We start from the raw sequence: 18875 nt of genomic DNA on the forward strand, positions 1-18875 counted from the left end.
ATCCTCAAAAAAGAAAAAGCAACATCTCATGACACTGTAAGCAAAGGAGATTCTCAAAGTGTCTAGCATACAAATGACAATGAATAAAAATTCATGGTACAGTAGACATTCTTCCTAATTGAAGGCCTAGAAAATGTAATTGATGTCTTTCTTGAGAGAGCAGTCTTTATCACTTTGTTTTAGTGAACATGAAAGTATTTATAAGGCTTTCCCAGAGATTCACTACTAAATGGTATCCCTCTCCTTGTTTTCCCATAGTCTTAAATTCCTCAGGGTTTTTTAGGAACCAAACTTTTACAATTGTGTGAAAAGACCGCTCAAAACGTAAATGCTAGATCTTATAAGATTTGTGTTCATATTTTTACTGTTAAAATTGCACTTTAAAAAGTTGCAGTCATAGGCTATCATTTTTTGTCCTTTATTTTTCAGTAAAAAAAATGTTTTTAGGGCTTCCCTGGTGGCGCAGTGGTTGAGAGTCGGCCTGCCGATGCAGGGGATGCGGGTTCGTGTCCCGGTAAGGGAAGATCCCACATGCCGCGGAGCAGCTGGGCCCATGAGCCATGGCTGCTGAGCCTGCGCGTCCTGAGCCTGTGCTCTGCAACAGGAGAGGCCACAACAGTGAGAGGCCGGTGTACTGCAAAAAAAAAAAAAAAAAAAAAATGTTTTAAAAAGAATTTCAACCACTTAAAATTAGTTCATATTTAGTCCATAGTGCATTTTTAGCTTTATAAATTCATATTGCTTTACATAAGTTATTTCAGTAATGCATACCATGTACCTGTGTGATAGAAAAAGGAAGAATCTGAGAAGGAAATAAAACAATCACCTTCAAAACTAATTTGTGTATAAGAGTATGAGGCATATGTAAATGTTCTACAGCACGTTTTATAGAGACATGAATCTTGCCCTGCAGGGGTCTATACTTTAAACCTGGCACTACTGAACAAGATAAACACAAAAAAGGCAATCAAGCAACTGAAAAATAAACATGGAAAAACACACAGGGACTTCCCTGGTGGCGTAGTGGTTGGGAGTCCGCCTGTCAATGCAGGGTACACGGGTTCAATCCCTGGTCCGGGAAGATCCCACATGCCGCAGAGCAACTGGGCCTGTGCACCACAACTACTGAGCCTGCACTCTAGAGCCCGCGAGCCACAACTACTGAACCCACATGCCTAGAGCCCATGCTCCGCAACAAGAGAAGCCACCGCAGTGAGAAGCTCACGCACCGCAACGAAGAGCAGCCCCGCTTGCTGCAACTAGAGAAAGCCTGTGCGCAGCAACAAAGACCCAACGCAGCCAAAAAAATAAAAATAAGAAAAACATACAAATAGAAAGATTAAATATTTACATCTACTGTGTAGAAGACCACAGTTTTTTAAAAAATGCATCTGGGAGTTTGGGGGGAAGGGCAGGGGTGGGAGAAGGCAGCAGACAGCCCTAGAAAAATGGTACAGATGAATCGGTTTGCAGGGCAGAAATAGAGACACAGATGTAGAGAACAAACATATGGACACCAAGGGGGAAAAGTGGCAGGGGGGGTGGTGTGGGATGAATTGGGAGATTGGGATTGCCATGTATACACTAATATGTATAAAATAGATACCTAATAAGAACCTGCTGTATAAAATAAAATAAAATAAAATAAAATTTAAATAATAAACAAAAAATTTTTAATGCATCTGGGAGTCTGGGGGTAAGGGCAAGGGTGGGATAAGGCAGCAGACAGCCCCCCTCTTCAGACACACACACACACACACACACACACACACACTTCATTAGGTTCCTTCCTTCATTAATATACAAAGACTACTGTATTGGGTTCCTATAGCTGCTGCAAAAAGCTACTCCAAACAGGCAGTTTAAAACAATAGAAATGTATTCTCTTACAGTCCTGGTGGCTAATAGTCCAAAATCAAGGTATCGGCAGGGCTGGCCCCTCGTGGTGGGCTCTGGGAGAGAATCTGTCCCAGGCCTCGCTCAGCTTCAGGTGGTCGCCCGTGTTCCTGGGCATTTCTGCGCTTGCAGGTGCATCCCTCCAGCCTGCCCCCACCATTACATGGCCACCTTCCCTGTGTGTCTATTCCTCACACACGATGTTCTCCCGGGGTGTGTGTGTGTGTGTGTGTGTGTGTGTGTGTGTGTCTTCCCTTCTTGTAAGGACACCAGCCATATTGGATTAATGGTCCACCCTACTCCAGTATGACTCATCTTAATTAATCACATCCACAACAATCCTATTTCCAAATAAGGTCACACTCCGAGGTTCCAGGAAGAGTATGAATATTGGGGGGCACTATTCAACCCAATACAACCACCAAACCGTCTATATTGATGCCTACCCACCTTAGCAGATCAAAATCATGTTGTTAGAAATTTTTATATGCATTAACTGCACGCAAACTCTTCCTGGCACACGCACACACACACACACAAATTATTTACATTTATTTTACATCTAATCAATTTATCCAAAGAATAAATAAAATCAATGTGAATTTAACAATGATAGTGTCCACATAGTAAAAAAGTAAAATTGAGATTTAGTAGCTCGTTGGTTAGTTTGATCTTTGTAGAGGTACCTCTACAAAATTTCAGTCCAAACTTTACCGTTGGCGGACTTCCCCAGCAGTCCAGTGGTTAAGACTCCACACTTCCACTGCAGGGGGCACAGGTTTGATCCCTGGTTGGGGAACTAAGATACTACATGCCTTGCACAACACGACCAAAACAAGAACCAAAACAAAATTTACTGTTTGGGGTGTTATGAACTGACTGCCTTTAAGGGTGCAAGGCAATAACTGGATCCTCACCTTCCCCTGTGCTGTGTAGTCACACAGGTAAGGATTTCACAACAGAAAATTATCTACTTTTACAATGGAAATGGAACTTACAGTCCCATGCATCACCCTTCAGGTTGAATTGTAAATTGGCATGGCTCACTAGGTCCTGGAGAGTCCCTGCTACCCTCCAGCCAAAGTTCTCCTCTCCTTTCCACCACACCATGAGCTCCAGCCTTCAGGAGGTGAGCCACAAACCTCACCAGGCTGTCCCAACCCCTCCCACCCCGCCAGCCCTTTTCACCTGGCCAATTCCCACTTCTTGTTTTTATTTCCCCTTCAGCTCTCTTTAGACTTCACCTCACCCTGACCACCGTTCTTCCCATGATGAAGGTTGTGTGTCCCCCTGGATGCTTCTACAACACCTGTGCTTTCCCCATCACAGCTCTCATGCCCTGTAATGAATTGCCCACTTAACTGTCTGTATCCCAGCCTAAGCCCACTGGAGACACTAGCTGTCTGCCTTATTCACCTTCTAGCCCTATTACTCAGCAGTGGCTCAACAGAGATGTGGAAGAAGTGAATTAAATGGCAAAATGTACGTTACTTTCAAGAAAAAGAGCTAAGATGATCCCTTACAGGAGTCTACTTGCAAAAAGAAACTGTAACTTTATAGACAAGGTATATGTGAATACTTTGCTACATTTTGTGTTGTTATATTTTACTTTTCTATAAGGGAACAGGCAAGTCCTCTTTGCCCCCTACAACCAACGTTTGTTATATGACACTCCTCTCAGTGTTACATGGAGGATCAAGCCTTTTCTAATGGAGTCTCTAAAATCAAAAGAGGTCAAGGACTTCTCTGGTGGCACAGCGGTTGAGAGTCCGCCTGCCAATGCAGGGGACATGGGTTCGTGCCCCGGTCCGGGAAGATCCCACATGCTGCGGAGCGGCTGGGCCCGTGAGCCATGGCCACTGAGCCTGCGCGTCCGGAGCCTGTGCTCTGCAACAGGAGAGGCCACAAGAGTGAGAGGCCCCCGTACCGCAAAAAAAAAAAAAAAAAAAAGAGAGAGAGAGATCAAAATAGTTGTCCACGGGGACTTCCCTGGCGGTCCAGTGGTTAGGACTCTGCGCTTCCACTGCAGGGGTCACAGGTTCGATGCCTGGTCGGTGAACTAAGATCCTGCATGCCACAAGGTTCAGCCAAAAAAAAAAAAACAGTTGTCCACGGTCTTCAGACAACATAATACCTCCTCAGAAACATTTGTCAGCCAAGATAACATTAAGGGGAAAATTATTACAGACAAGCATATACAATATTATCATATAACTCACGTATGTAAAACTGTGTAAATCCACAAGTTATATATGCATATGTGTGTAAAGTAATAAAATTCATCAAAATATAAACAATGACTGTCTCTGGGCTGGGATTCCAAATGACATTTACTTTCTTTGTATTTTTTTCTTTTAAGTTGTATAATGAATATCATTTTTACAAAAGCAATCAAGTTGTTTTGCAAAGAAAAAGTTTTTTCTCCAAATTTATTTTTTTTTATGTATATATTTATTTATGGCTGCGTTGGGTCTTCGTTGCTGCGCACGGGCTTTCTCTAGCTGTGGCGAGCAGGAGCTACTCTTCGTTGCGGTGTGCGGGCCTCTCACTGTGGTGCCTTCTCTTGTTGCGGAGCACGGGCTCTAGGCGCACGGGCTTCAGTAGTTGTGGCTTGTGGGCTCTAGAGCGCAGGCTCAGTAGTTGTGGCGCATGGGCTCTAGAGCGCAGGCTCAGTAGTTGTGGCGCAAGGGCTTAGCTGCTCCGCGGCATGTGGGATCTTCCTGGACCAGGGCTCGAACCCATGTCCCCTGCATTGGCAGGTGGATTCTTAACCACTGCACCACCAGGGAAGCCCCAATTTACCTCCTTTTTAGCCTTAATTGTATTTAACTTTCAATGTGACATTCTTTTCCTTTTCTTTCTCACTATCTTCTTGTCTGTGGAAATATTAAAACAATGATGGAATTCATGCCCCCTGCAGTGGGAGTGTGGAGTCTTAACCACTGGACCACCAGGGAAGTGGGGACCAGGGACCAGGGAAGTCCCTCCCCTAATCTTAATATTTTCATCACTTCCTGCTGGTGCTCTGCCCAACACCTAAGGAAGCTGTACTCACTTGGTACCAATCTCTTTCCCTCACTGGTCTCACGTTCCTGCCATCTTTGTGACCACTGAAACAGAGTAGATGCTAAATATTTGTTAAACTAAAAAAGAAGCAATCGTTACTCCAGTAGGTGCCATATGAGGACAGGAGGAGCAAGAGAAGGAAGGAAGGAAGGAGGGAGGGAGGGAGGATGCAAGGAGGGAGGATGGAAGGAGGGAGCTCAAATTCTAAGGGCTGAGGGTGAGAGCGGGAGGGCCCCAGCCCCACTCACTCTGGTTTGCTGCCTTCCTGGTCACTTTCACTCCTCTGTGTCCATGTCTATTACTCTGTCTGCAGGCGGTCAGCCTCTTTCCCTCCCTTGTCTTGACCCACCTTTGCCAGCTCAGTGTCATCACCGTCATTGGGAAGAGTTGTCCCACACTGTGCAGCCTCACACATCTGCAACCGGAAAGACAAACAGACCAGCAGAAACCTTAAGGAACCTGATGAGCAGCACAAACGGATAAGGTGGCCAAAGAGGCCGAGGCATACAGGTAACCAAACGTGGCTAGGATTACAGAGCACTGCATGAGAAAGTAAACAAAACAATTTCCCTCTCAAAACACAAAAAAGACCCAGAGACCAACCAACCAAACAACGGGAGGCACAGCTTCACCAGGAATTTGAAGTGGGTGGGTTTCCACCTGGTTTCCTCTTCCGTCTCTGAAGTTTAAATGAAAACTCTGGGGCCCCGGGTACGCGTGTCCCCCCTCTGGGGTACAACCGGGCCTGACTTCCGCCTGCCCCAGGGCCTCCCAACTCATGGTCCATCCTTCTGTGACCTCATTCCCTGCCCTGGTTCCATGTGCCACTTGTGACTTAATCAAGATCAGATCTGTTTCAGCTACCAAGCCCCAGAGGCCCCAAGGGCCCCGTTCCTTTTCAGCCCAGTCTGGGGGTGCTTTTAGGGCTCAGCCTCAGCAGACCATTCTTGCGCCCGGGCCCAGAGCGCCGGCTTCTCCAAGCACCAGTTGATGGGTGTTTGGCTGCTTCTCCCACGGACCGCTCGAGGGGCTTCAGAGATCTCCTCCCGGGGCGCCTCGCTGCTGTTCTAGCGCCTGTCTGCGGCCGGGTGGGCCCCCGCGGGCGATTGACGGCAGAGCCCCTTCGGCGCCTGAGCTGCCCGAACGGCTGATGACGGCGGCGGCCGAGGAGAAGCACCCGCTGAGCAGCTTGGCCGCAGCGCACACCTTGGCCAGAGTCCTGCGGCCCTGCTACGGCCCCCAGGCGCGGCAGAGCTCCTGGTCACCGCCAAACGAGAAACCGTGGTCACAGGGTACGGCACGGCCATCCTCCGGGTGCTGGAGCTGGAGCACCCCGCCGCCCGGCTGCTGCGGTTGGCGGCGCAGAGCGGCGACGGCGTGGCCTTCGTGGTGCCCCTGGCTCAGGCCCTGCTGGCGCAGGCCGAGCACCTGCTGCGGGAGGCCTAGGCCGCGGCGGCCGCCGAGACGCTGGCCCTGCTGCCGTCCCTGGCCATCCGGGCGCTGGGGCCTCTGGAGGACCCGTTCGGGGCCCTGCACTCGGTGACGAACACGCACAGGCTGTGGCTGACTGACGGCTTGACCAAGATGGTGGCGCATGCGTGCTGGGCCACCCGGGAGCTGGACGGCGGCCTCCAGCCGGAGCGCGTGCGCGTGTGCGCGCTGCCCCGGGGCGCGGCTGGAGGACTCGTGCCTGCTCCCTGGCCTGGCCCTGCCCGGCAAGCCCTGCGGCCAGGTGGCCATGGTGATGAGCGGCACCAGGGTGGCTCTGATGGCCTGCGCCTTCGGCCTGCCAGCCCCATTGCCCCGGCCACGGCTCGTCTCTCTAGTCCTGACGACCTGACCGAGTTCAGGAAGGGCAGCGAGAGGCTGATAGAAAAGCAGGTGGCCCAGCTGGCAGCCGCGGCTATTAACGTGGTGGTGGTTTGGGGGAAAATTGACGAGGAGACCCTAACGCATAATGACAGGTGCGGCCTCATGGTGATTCAGGTGAAGTCCCAGCGGGAGATGGTGTACCTGAGCGAGGTGTTTGGCACACATGTGATGCCTTATCTGCTTCCTCCACTGGCGCCAAGGAAGTGTCAGAGGGTGTACGGGCAGGAGCTGGGAGAAGGTTTGGCTGTGGTAATTGAGTGGGAAACTCCAGGCACCCCTGCCCTCACCATGGTGCTCAGGGAGGCCACCGCTGAGGGGCTACGGGGTGCAGAGTAGGCTGCCTACCAGGGCATTGATGCCTGTTTCCAGTTATGCCAGGATCCCAGACTGCTTCCAGGAGCTGGGGCCACAGAGATGGCTCTGGCGAAAATGCTCTCAGAGAAAGGAACCAAACTGGAAGGGCCTAGTGGTCCCACCTTCCTGGCATTTGCCCAGGCCCTGCAGTTTCTTCCTGAAACCCTGGCAGAGAAGGCAGGCTTAGCCGTCTCAGACGTGATGGCAGAAATGAACGGAGCTCACCAAGCTGGGAACTTCCTGATAGGAGTGGAGGTCGAAGGGATAATAAATGCGGCCCAGGAAGAGGTGTGGGACACCCTAATAGCCAAAGCCCAAGGACTTCGAGCCGTGCCTGACGTGGTACTACAGCTCCTGACTGGCCATGACATTGTAGTAGCCAAGAAAAGTCCCACACCTCACCGGGACCTGAAACCTGAACCTAAGAAGGCAAAGGATCGCCCATACCCTGTGAAAAAAAGGACTCCTTGGAACAAATAAGTGGCAACATCCTCAACAAAATGGGGTTGCCAAGGAGGGCATCGCCACCCCAAAAATGAACATTGCCTTGTATTGCCTCCACGTTTGCTCCTATTTGAGTCCATTTCTTTAGATAAAAACAACATCACCGTTAAAGTCCTTTCCATTGATTTACTTCCTTTCAGATTCTTGGCTTTTTTCATTTCCTGTTTCTCTCTGTCAGATTCTGTTCTTTCCTCCAGGATTCAATTCTATTAAAGATTTTTAAATTGAGTACCTGAATTTTGGGGATGCAAGAAAGGGTAGGTGTCTCTTCCCAACTGTTTGAGTATTCCTGCATGAATTCTAAATTTCTAGAATTTCTGTCTAAATGTCACTTTAGCAATCTGAGAACCTCAGTTTCAACTTAAAGGAGTGGCCGCTCATTCCTGTTGTGATTATTTCGAAAAAGGGAATGTTATTTTAAGGCAAAAAATCAATATAAAGGAGGAAAATGAGCTGGCAGGCAGAAATATATTTTTTAAAAAGCACCCTTGGCATATATAACAAAAGATAAGAACACACACCTTAGAACCGCACTACAGTTCCAGTGTAGGTGAGGAGTGCTGGGGAGCACCTAGCACCAGGTTATCCTGGCCACGCTGTGATTATGCCCAGATACTCCTGGGCAGTAAAGAGAAGTTGAGCAGAGCTGGGAACATGTTACCCAAAACCTTTCCCACTTAACCATCCAAGTTACTCTGCCTCTGGGAAAAGAGCTGAACGTAGGGACAGAACTGAGGTGATGGGAAGCTGCAGTCTCTTAGAATCAAAACAAAGAAGCTTAAGCATTTGGAGAGAGAACCAGACTCAAGAAACAATTGTCTTATAGCAGGCATTATTAGCTGCAACAACGCAAAACAAATTGGCAAAGATTCTTTGAAACCCAGAAGTGAAATCCTGAGAAGTTGTTAGGATGGCAGATGAAAATGTATAGAACTATACTCGTTATTACTAACTTATAGTAACAAGTTATATCTATACAACATCCTTGACGTGTCTTTCCTTGTTGTGTCTTCATCGTTATATTTTAGCGAATATAACGAAGTGCTGTCATATTTCTCCCCTGCCCTCAGGTTCCGCATTGTTCTCATAGACTCTCAAATTCCATAGTGATGATGGTAGAGATAGGTAACTTTTTAAAGCAGTTCAAATGCACTTTGTCTTCATTTTATTTAATCATCAAAACAAACTTATGAGAAAGAAGCTTGTTATCCCTCAGTTGCAGGAGACACAATTGAGCTTCAGAGAAATTAATTGGCCAAATGTACACAGTAAATAGAAGAGGAAAACCCATTCTCTTATTCATTACTTTACTGCCCCAAATTCCTCTGTTGTGATGTTTTCAGAGATATAACCCCTATGATTATGAAGAAAGTATGTCTCAAAATGTAAATTTAAAATTTACAATTAGCGTTTTGTTTTTTGTTTTTTGTTTTTGACCGCACCGCACAGCATGCACAATCTTAGCTCCCTGACCAGGGATCAAACCCGTGCCCCCTGAATTGGGAGCATGGAGTCTTAACCACTGGACTGCCAGGGAAGTCCCTACAATTCGTGTTTTTTAAATCAGACAAAAAGGCATGTTCACTTTGCAAGATAAAATAAGTAAATAAAAACAGCTCTTACTCACAGAGAACATTTTAGTTATAGATCCAAGACATAAGAAGGCCAAACATGTAACTTAGTATCTTTTAAGTGCCCTAAATTTGATATACGAGTGATTTTTTTGATAACGGGAAAAATCATACTGTAACATTACCATCTCCTTTTCCCCTAGACATACAGATACACACACACACACACACACACACACACATATATATATATACACACACACAAGTTAAAATTAGCAAGGACAGCCTTACAAGTGATGAAGAAATATATGGCAGATACAAATTTAACTGGCTTATGCTGAGGGCTTTAAAGGTAAAAACATCTAACCCCAATTTGAAACCTAAAGACCCAGAGAATTCAGGCATCTCATGGGAAAGCTGGCAAGATCCTAGAGCCTGTGCTAAGGAGGCCCCTGAATCACCCTGGTTCCCATCTGTCCATGACTAGCTGGCCAGCTCTTCAATGCTGTAAACTGCAAAGTACCCTTCAGACAAATCTGCTTCCCCTTCTTGTTATCTAAAGAGCTTTAGGACTTCCCCGGTGGTACACTGGTTAAGACTCCGTGCTTCCAGGGCAGGGTCAGGGAAGTTCTGCCATGCCATGCAGTGCGGCCAAAAAATAGAAAATGAAGAGCATCAGCTGCTCCAGAAGAGAAAGAAACGCCATACAATGGTTAAGTTGACTACCGTGGGCAGCTAGCAGACACAGCTTGGGGAAGAGGACCAGAAGGGAGAGCTCAGTATGAGCTGAAAGTGTTTGGGTCTTTTTAGCATCAGTTGAGGGTCATCTCCAACCCTAAAGCCTGCCTTCTAAACTCTTGCTACTTAGCAGTGACCCCTGAACCAGCGGCACTGGCATCATTTGGGGGCATGTTAGACATGCAGAATCTCAGCCGCCCCCAGCCCCTCAACAACCTACTTTGTCAGAATTTGCACTTTAACAAGATCCCCAGGTAACTGGGGTGCATATTAAAGTTTGAGAAGCACTGACGTAAGCTACACTCCCAGTTAGCTCTATCTTGATTATGCCTCGAAATCAAGTATACTCTTAACATCATATTTAAGCATTCTAAGTGTCAAAATGTCTGAATCAGACATAAAGTTGTGTCCTTTCTCCTACTGACTATGGAGAAATTGACCAGAATTTGACCTCAATTTTACCAGGTCTGTCTGGATTCTGCTTCCAAGGTTCCAGCATCAAGCTCTCCTAGGACGCAGGGTCTCGAGTTCTCCAAGGGCCCAAGGACTTGGCTACATCTTTTTCTTCCAAGATGTGCTGTCTTCAGCTCCAGAAGCAGCTGAATTTCAAAAACAACAATTTCGAGAGCACATTCTCTATGAAACTTGAAGCCGGTGGACTTGTCTGTTCTTCTATCCCCAAACCTTCCAATTTAGTGACATTGTGTTGTGGGGTTCTGAGTTGACCCAGCAAGCAGAGAGCAAAGAAATAGGATCAGGAGAAAACCGGGACTGAAAACAAGAACTTCTGAGTCCTGGGGGGTGAAGAAGATGGTGGCTGGCCTGGGTGGGGAAGACTGGGGCTGAGTTGGGAGAACTACCCCATACTTCTGGGCACCTGTGAGCACAGACCCAAGACTGGGACCTACACAAATCCTGGAGTCCTGAAGGGACGAAAGTCATTGCTTCCAAACTGTGAAAAGAAGATTGCAACAAGAAAGAGCTGTCAGTAGTCTGTTCCAATCCTTTGTCTATTTCTGGACCTTTTCCCAAGAGGCCTTTCTCAAGAGATCCCCTTACAGCAGGAGCTCTGCTTTCTAGGCCTACAAGTCTGAAATCCCTTTAGTGCAGAGGCCAAAGGATAGAGAAAGCTAAGACTCAAGAGAGAAAACAGAAGACTTCCAAACTGGGACATCTGAATGGGAGGAAAAGGGAAGATTGGGGCTCAGGGACTCAACCATTTCTTTTGCGAATGAACGAAACTAGTTTAAGAAGACTTGCTTGTACCCCTGTCAGCTGGACTGATGTAAATACACATGTTGGTAGCCCCAGGCCCCTCCCATTTCTGCCTGAACCTTTCTGGAATAGAGACCAACTCTGGATGATGCTTCACCATGATGTGAGGGGCGTGGCATTGTTAAGTATTTACTGATGGGCTACTTCCCACTGATTTATTGAAAACTTCCCCTTGTACTCAGTTTCCTTGTTAAGGTAACTACCCCAGGGAACATTGTCCCCAAAGTGCTAAAATGCTAAAACCTGCAGTAGACACAGAAACCCAGAATCTCTGAGATTCCAGAAGTAGCTGAGTCAACTTTTCTCCCAAAATATCAACCTCCCCTCCCACCAAGCTAAAGATCCCCTTCCTAACTGGTGAGTGGGGGGAGAGGAAGATGGTTGGGGGAGAATGAGAGAGATGCCGGCAGGATCTGAGAGGGGCTCTGCTCACCTCCTCATGGGCTCTAAGGAGTGAGATGAGGAAAAAGGCAGTAGAATCTCCAGGAAAGTTTGAGGGTCTGAAAACAAAGGAGAGTCTCTGCTTCTGGTCTGCAACCTGGAGCCGCCAAGCAGTGCCAACAGGATGGAGCAGAAATGACAGTACGGGAGGGGCAGGGAAGAAAAGGGCTCTCCAGGGAGAGCAGGCAGGTCTCCCTGTGCCTCAGGAGGAGATTAAGAATTGACTTGGCTGGGGGACTTCCCTGGTTGTCCAATGGTTAAGAATCTGTCTTCCAATGCAGGGGACGCGGGTTCGATCCCTGGTCTGAGATCTAAGCCTGCACGCCGCAACTACTGAGCGCCTGCGCCACAACTAGAGAGAAAGCCTGCGTGCCACAATGAAGAGCCCACGCACCACAACAAAAGACCCCACATGCTGCAACTAAGAATAATGCAGCCAAAAATAAAATAAATTTAAAAAAAAGAACTGATTTGGCCGATCAACAGATGAATGGATAAGAAAGATGTGGTATATATATATATATATATATATATATACATACATACATATATAATGGAATATTACTCAGCCATAAAAAAGAATAAAATAATGCCATTCATGGCCACATGGATGGACCTAGAGATTATCATACTAAGTGAAGTAAGCCGAAAAGAGAAAGACAAATACTGCATGATATTACTTATATGTGGAAACTAAAATATGATGCAAATGAACTTATCTATGAAACAGAAACAAACCCACAGACATACAGAACAGACTTGTGGTTGCTAAAGGGGAGGGGAGGTGGGGGAGGGATGGACTGGGAGTTTGGGATTAGCAGATGCAAACTATCATATATAGAATGGATAGACAACAAGGTCCCACTGTATAGCACAGGGAATTTATATTCAAGATCCTGTGGTAACCATAATGGAAAAGAATATGGAAAAGAATGTATATATATGTGTAACTGAATCATTTTGCTGTACAGCAGAAATTAACACAACATTGTAAATCAACCATACTTCAATAAAATACATTTTTTTAAAAACTGACTTGATTTTAGTCTGGACTGATCAAGAAAAACCATGAAGGGACTAAATTTACCTGGAATTAACTAAATTAAATTCTACCATCAGGCAGAAAGGGAGCTGGAAAAAGAAATTTTAAGATCATTTAATTATAGAAATACATACTTCGAACACCTTGAGGTTTGGGACTTGAGAATTCAAACTTTCTACAAATGTAAAGACTGAATGAGGAATTTGGACACTCCAGCACATGTCACTAACAGAGCTTGCCATTGATTACTGCAGAGCTAAGTAAGAGAGAGTAGAGGCTGGTTAGCAAAACAACGGCAATCTTTCTGTACTGCAGCACAGATTTGAGATGCAGTTTTATTCATTATACAGGTTAAAAACAAAATCATGGCTCTCTATAAGTTTTCTTCTAATTCACTGAATGCATCAGAAAGGAGAGGTGGATCCTGGTGAGTTTAGGCCAGATATGCCTCTCTAAACGTCACTGAATGCACAACGGAAAACATTTTCACATCCGGATCATTATGAATTTTTAAAAACATCTTAACCCCCGTGTACTCTGCCTCCTTTGCCCACTGACTCCAGAACCTAGCACTGCAGAGGGCCTCAGTGTGGCTGCTTACCTCCCGGGAAGCACCCAAGCTCTGGACAAGCACCCCTGCTCCACCCCTACCCCCAGAAGCGATGAGATCTGTCAGCCAGCCTCAGTCTTCCTTGCATAGATGCCAAATACTCTGTGCTTCACATTGTATTCCTACATTCATTTTGATCTAAAACCTCCTATTTCAATTTTATTAATGTAATTTGTTGACAAAAGGGGTAATAATCCATTGCAATATTGTTTCACGTGAAAAAGTTTCCAAAATGACTTGCAATTTTTTTTACTAGTTTTTTTTTATATTTACATATTTGGTTGCACGGGGTCTCAGTTGCGGCAGGAGGGCTCCTTAGTTGCAGATCCAGGGCTCCTTAGTTGTGGCATGCAGGCTCCCTAGTTGTGGCACATGGGCTCCTTAGTTGTGGCATGTGAACTCTTAGTTGCGGCATGAATGTGGGATCTAGTTCCCTGACCAGGGATCAAACCTGGGCCCCCTGCACTGGGAGCGTGGAGTCTTATCCACTGCGCCACAAGGGAAGTCCCTAGATTTTAATTTGAGAAAAATCTACACATGCCTTAATTCATGAAACTAAATAGAAAACGTTTCAAAATACACCCAGATGTTACTGAAATTTAGTCTTTTTTTATTGAGATATAATTGACATATAATATTGTATTAGTTTTAGGTATACAACATAATGATTTGACATATGTATATATTGTGAAATGATCACAATTACTTAACATGTATCTCCACACATAGTTACAAATTTTTTTTTCTTGTGATGAGAACTTTTAAGATCTACTCCCTCAGTAAACTTCAAATACACAATATTGTCAACTAGAGTCACCACGCTATACACTACATCCCAGGACTTATGTATCTGGCAACTGGAAGTTTGTACCTTTTGACCCCCTTCACCCATTTTGCCCACTCTCCACATGTACCCCCAATATCTCCACCTCTGGCAACTGATAATCTGTTCTCTGTATATTTGAGTTAGTTTTTGTTTGTCTTTTGTTGTTGTTCCACATATAAGTGGATCATATACTATTTCCTCTCATTCTGCACAGTAAACAGTGGAGAGTTCTAGAAGTAAATGTAGCTGTTTATATTTCAAGTAATAGTGGGGTACGGTTGGATTTATTATGGCAATTTGAACGTTTATTAAGTGCTAACTCAGTGTTAAGAACCACCCTGATACCAGGATTTAACTCGGCCAACACTCGCCATTTAGAAGTATTAGAAAGTAGATGGAAGACAGCTAGGAAAGACCAGGGTCACATGCTTCCACTGCTGCGGCCACCTACACCTGACACTTGGTAGCTGATCAGCGGACTGAGCGAAGGAATGAATGAAGCTGTTTTGAAGCTTCAGGGGATGGTGTGGGACCCCAATCTCATCTCCTGTTGCAGCAGGGAGAGTAATTGACTGAGTGCCTCGGCGAGCGACCTTCCTTGGAATCCACCACCAGGATCCTCAGAAGGGAACTTATGCTCCAGCACTCTGGCCCGTCTGGCCAAAACCATCTCAGAGCAGCATTGCAAGCGGAGACCTGCCCACCCACTCTGCCTGCTCTGCCTCCCCTTCCCAGAGGTCAGATCTCCCTGCCTCTTCCAACTCTCTCCCTTTCTTCCCTCATAGATAGTTCCTCCCATCAGTCTCCTGCATGACAGTCCTATCTCGGCATCAATTTTGCAGAGGAGCTGAACTACAGAAATGTAAGATTACCCTGAAATCTAGATTTGTCCTCCTAAGTGAGTGACCCTCCTCTCCTGAAAAGTCATTCAAGGAGGGAGAACTTCAATTTATAACCAACTACCTCACCCAACCTCCCACCCTTAGAGCAACGCCCTATACCAGTCCTCAAGGATATAACAGGGCCTCGCCTTACACCTTCCCCACCTCACCTAACACACACACACCCACACCCACACACACACACACACACACACACCTTCCTCTTTTGCAAGCGTTATTTCTTTGAGCCAAGTAAGCTTATCCTTTGAATGTACTCTCCCTTTCTCCTCTTATTAAGGCATTGTTACTATATTAATGATGAAAATAAAATGCTTTGCATAAGAACTGCATTTTTGTTACCTTCCTGAGCCCTTTGCAGAAACATTACCTCATTTGATCCACATAATAACTGAGAGGAGCCGGGACCAGTATTATCCGCCCTACTTCACAGACGAAGAAACCGAGACCCAGACTAATCTCTGGGGGTGTCAGTTTCCAAGTCTGCCCAGTGAAGACTTGAACCCTATGGCCTCTAAGTACTCCTCCACTTCTAAAATGGTACCACTTCCATAATTTGTCTGAAGTTACAAAGCTAGTGGTTAGCGCTGGATTAGGGATCTGAGATGAATGCCTTCGGGTGCCAGGCGGATTCCCCCACACCGTCTTGTCTTTGCTGACCACAGCGATGGCTAACACTTATGAGCTGGCCCTGTGCTAACTCCTCACAGGTGCACTGCTGAATACCTACTCGGCGCCCCACCCCCTCAGTACCCCCTATCTAAAAGGAGGTAGACTTCAGTTCCACACACACTTATCAGGAGCCGACCCCACCCTCATTCTAAGGATATGCTCTCGTTGGCTGGTAGGTTTAACCTGATCAAGGCTTTCCATTCTCCTGGCCAGAGTTACTGGTCTAGGGCTCGGCCCGGGCCCAGGCGGTCCAAGCAGGGTGAACTGGAGGATTCTGGCCTGGAACACATGATGGGAAGTGCACTCTCTCCTACTGAACATAAATTAGGAAAGCACTGGCTTTATTGCACCAGCAGCCTCTTCATGCCCCAGGGGGAAGCCGCAGGATTCTTCTTTGGGCTGATAGTTTCGAGCAGCTGAAACCTATGAGATGTCTACATCTCTAAAACTATAAGCAAACAACAGAGGCAAAGACCAATGAAGTCACTGAGAACCAGGGAGTTACTAGATTGGGCCAGACTCATAGCACCTGTTTGGGGCGGTTAGGACTAGATTTCACCTTTCCAACTACTGACCTGGGGTTCTCTGCGCCTCAGAAAGTAGAGGATGCGCCCCCGTGCAGGGGTCCAGACAGAGGGCTCACTGCTGACTGGAACCCCAGCAGTATGTCTGAGGGGGGAAGGGTAAACTGGAAGGGGCTTCCACCTATTCTGCTTTCCCGCCTAAGGTAGAACCCATGACAGGGCCCCAGCTGAGTGTGATGGCAACATGGAACGGAGACTCCTTAAGGAGAAGGCGCTGCCAGCCAAGTATGTGCCCACCTGGGGTCAGGGAGAGGGCAAGGCAGTGTCAACATGCTGTGACAGCTGGAGAAGAGGTGGGCAAATGGGTAGCCTTGGGGCAACAGGCCTTGTTTCTCACTCTCCTTCTCAAAGAACAGCCGGATACAAAGCACACAAAGAAACACAGAATAGTTACCAAGAGAATAGCTATCTTTCCAACTCACTTACCTGTAGGTGCGTCTATACAATGCTGGCGGAACCAGACGTGAAGGACAGTTTGGCAAGTTCACTTGATCACAGCTAATGTACCATTCATATTTATTCATCAAGGATGTACTGAGTGCCTACTTTGTGCCCTGGAGATACAGCTCTGAAAAGACACAGAAAAGGCACCTGTGTCCAGGAGCTCACTCTTAATGGTGGCGGGGAGGTGAAGGGGAACAGAACAGAACAAGTAAACAAGATGATTTCAGACCGTGCTCAAGCTCTGAAGGAAATAACAGGGTGAAATGACAGTGAGTAACTGCTTAGGCTGGAGGGGTCCTACTTTAGATTCAGGGTCAGAAATGCCTCCTGGGGGGACATGGGCTAAGCCACGTGAAAAGTCTGAAGAACAGCTGATCCAGACAGGTCAGGAAACAGCAGCAAGTGCAAAGGCCCTGTGGCAAGAAGCACTTGGTGGTCACTGTGCAGTGACCAGAGGCTGGAAAGCCAGGATCCTCTAAGGCAGAACCTTGGAGGTCACTGCAGGAGCTTTGTAAAGACCCCCTGTGACAGGTGGGAATGTGGCTGGAAGCACCGGTCTGCCATTCTCCCGCGGATACTGAGGCATGATGAGTCTCCTGATGGGCCTCTGGAGTCTGACCTGGGTCTGAGTTTGTGATCGCCCTCTTTAATAACCTTGGGAAAGCTATTGGAGTTTCTCATTTGAATAATCAAGGATTTCTCCTGTTTGTAGCCAAAAGACTTGTGTGGGGATTTGCTCCAACCCTCAGCTTTATCAGACAGTTCATCCTTACGGTCAAAAGCAGTCATTTACAAAACTGGCACAAATTAAACAAACACACACACCCCAAACGGTTATAGTAACAATACTGTATAAACAACCGATATAAGAGTAGCTTCCCCAGGAAAAAACTCATTACGTTGCTGCGCTAGTCAAGTTTGTCATTCGTCTCACAAGGTCCTTTAAGAACTCAATCTTGATCCCAGGGCTGGGTTTATCTGGGCGTTCCAGTTCATTTTCCGTTTCAAAAACGCAAAGCAATAACCATATTAACGTTGATATTTATCTTGTTTATCCCTGACTCTCCCTGTTACGCTGAGTTCAGGGGGACGGCGCTGGGGGGAAAGAGGGGATGGAGAAGGGGGGAGGAGGAAGGGGCCGCGATGAAGACCTTACGGATTGGACACCGGGAGGAAACCTGCAGAAGGCAGCGATTTCAGGGAAGAAAGGAAAATGCGAAGTGACGCAAGGAGGAGGAAAGGGGCGGAGGAAAGGAGCAGGAGGGAGAGCGCGGGCAGCGCTGGACGCGGAGCCCCAGGGTAGGCGGGGCAGGGGGCGCGGGGTGCCCCCGGGCTCGGGACTCAGGCTCCCTGAGCGACGGAAGCAGGGCGGGGAGAGAGACGTAGGGGAGACAGTAAATACTGGGAGAGGAGAAGAGGCGAGGGACAAGCGCGGGACTTGTGAAGGCGGTCTCCCCGACTGAGGACGACCGCAGCCACCGCGAGCCGAGGGGCCTGCCAGGGCTTGGTTCCCCGAGAGGGGCCGCGGAGGGGCGGGGCGGCGGGCGTGAGGCCAATGGGAGAACGAACCGGGGAGGACCGGGGCGGGGCGGCGGGCGTGAGGCCAATGGGAGGATGAGTCGGTGCGGGGGCGGGCCACCAGGCAGCTCGAGGGCCAATGGGAGGGGAGCAGGGGCAGGTCTCTGGGCGACTCTAGGCCAATGGGAACCCGAGCCAGGGGCGAAGGCGGAGCGCCGGGCGGCGTAAGGGCCAATGGGAGGCTGAGCCGGGGAGCGCGGGCGCCCGTCCGGCCCAGCGCCGGGGGAGAGGGACCCGGGAGGCGGTGGGGGCGGGGGGCGGGGCTGACAACCTGTCAAATCCACTTTGGGACGAACTAGGTCACGCGCCTCCCGGAGCCAGGGCACCCCCGCCCCGCGAGGTCCGGCTGCTTCCTCTTCCTGCCGGCGATGGGGGCGGGGCGGGCGGCTGGGACACCTGCCTCCCCGGCCCCACGGCCGCTCGCCGCTCCCTGACGGCCGGGCCCACCGCGGCTGCGCAGTTGTAAATGTGTTGTCTCCCGAGCGGCCCTTCAAAGTTGAGAA

At 47.9% G+C, this 18875-nt stretch overlaps 1 protein-coding gene and 1 long non-coding RNA gene across 2 annotated transcripts; one reads left to right on the forward strand and one right to left on the reverse strand.

Annotated features, from left to right (window-relative positions):
- Positions 1-417: 417 nt before the first annotated feature.
- LOC132430830 (uncharacterized) lies at positions 418-18179 on the reverse strand. The gene is made up of 4 exons (XR_009520571.1): positions 17951-18179; positions 16777-16918; positions 5211-5377; positions 418-634 (listed from the first exon to the last, which is right to left on the reverse strand). It is a non-coding gene; the product is annotated as an uncharacterized lncRNA (long non-coding RNA).
- CCT8L2 (chaperonin containing TCP1 subunit 8 like 2) lies at positions 6113-7668 on the forward strand. The gene is given in 4 exon segments (XM_060021218.1): positions 6113-6212; positions 6215-6624; positions 6626-6743; positions 6746-7668. Coding segments are annotated over 4 exon segments (1551 nt in total).
- Positions 18180-18875: the final 696 nt, after the last annotated feature.

Source organism: Delphinus delphis, chromosome 9 (assembly GCF_949987515.2).
Source record: "Delphinus delphis chromosome 9, mDelDel1.2, whole genome shotgun sequence".
Classification (NCBI taxonomy): Eukaryota; Metazoa; Chordata; class Mammalia; order Artiodactyla; family Delphinidae; genus Delphinus; species Delphinus delphis.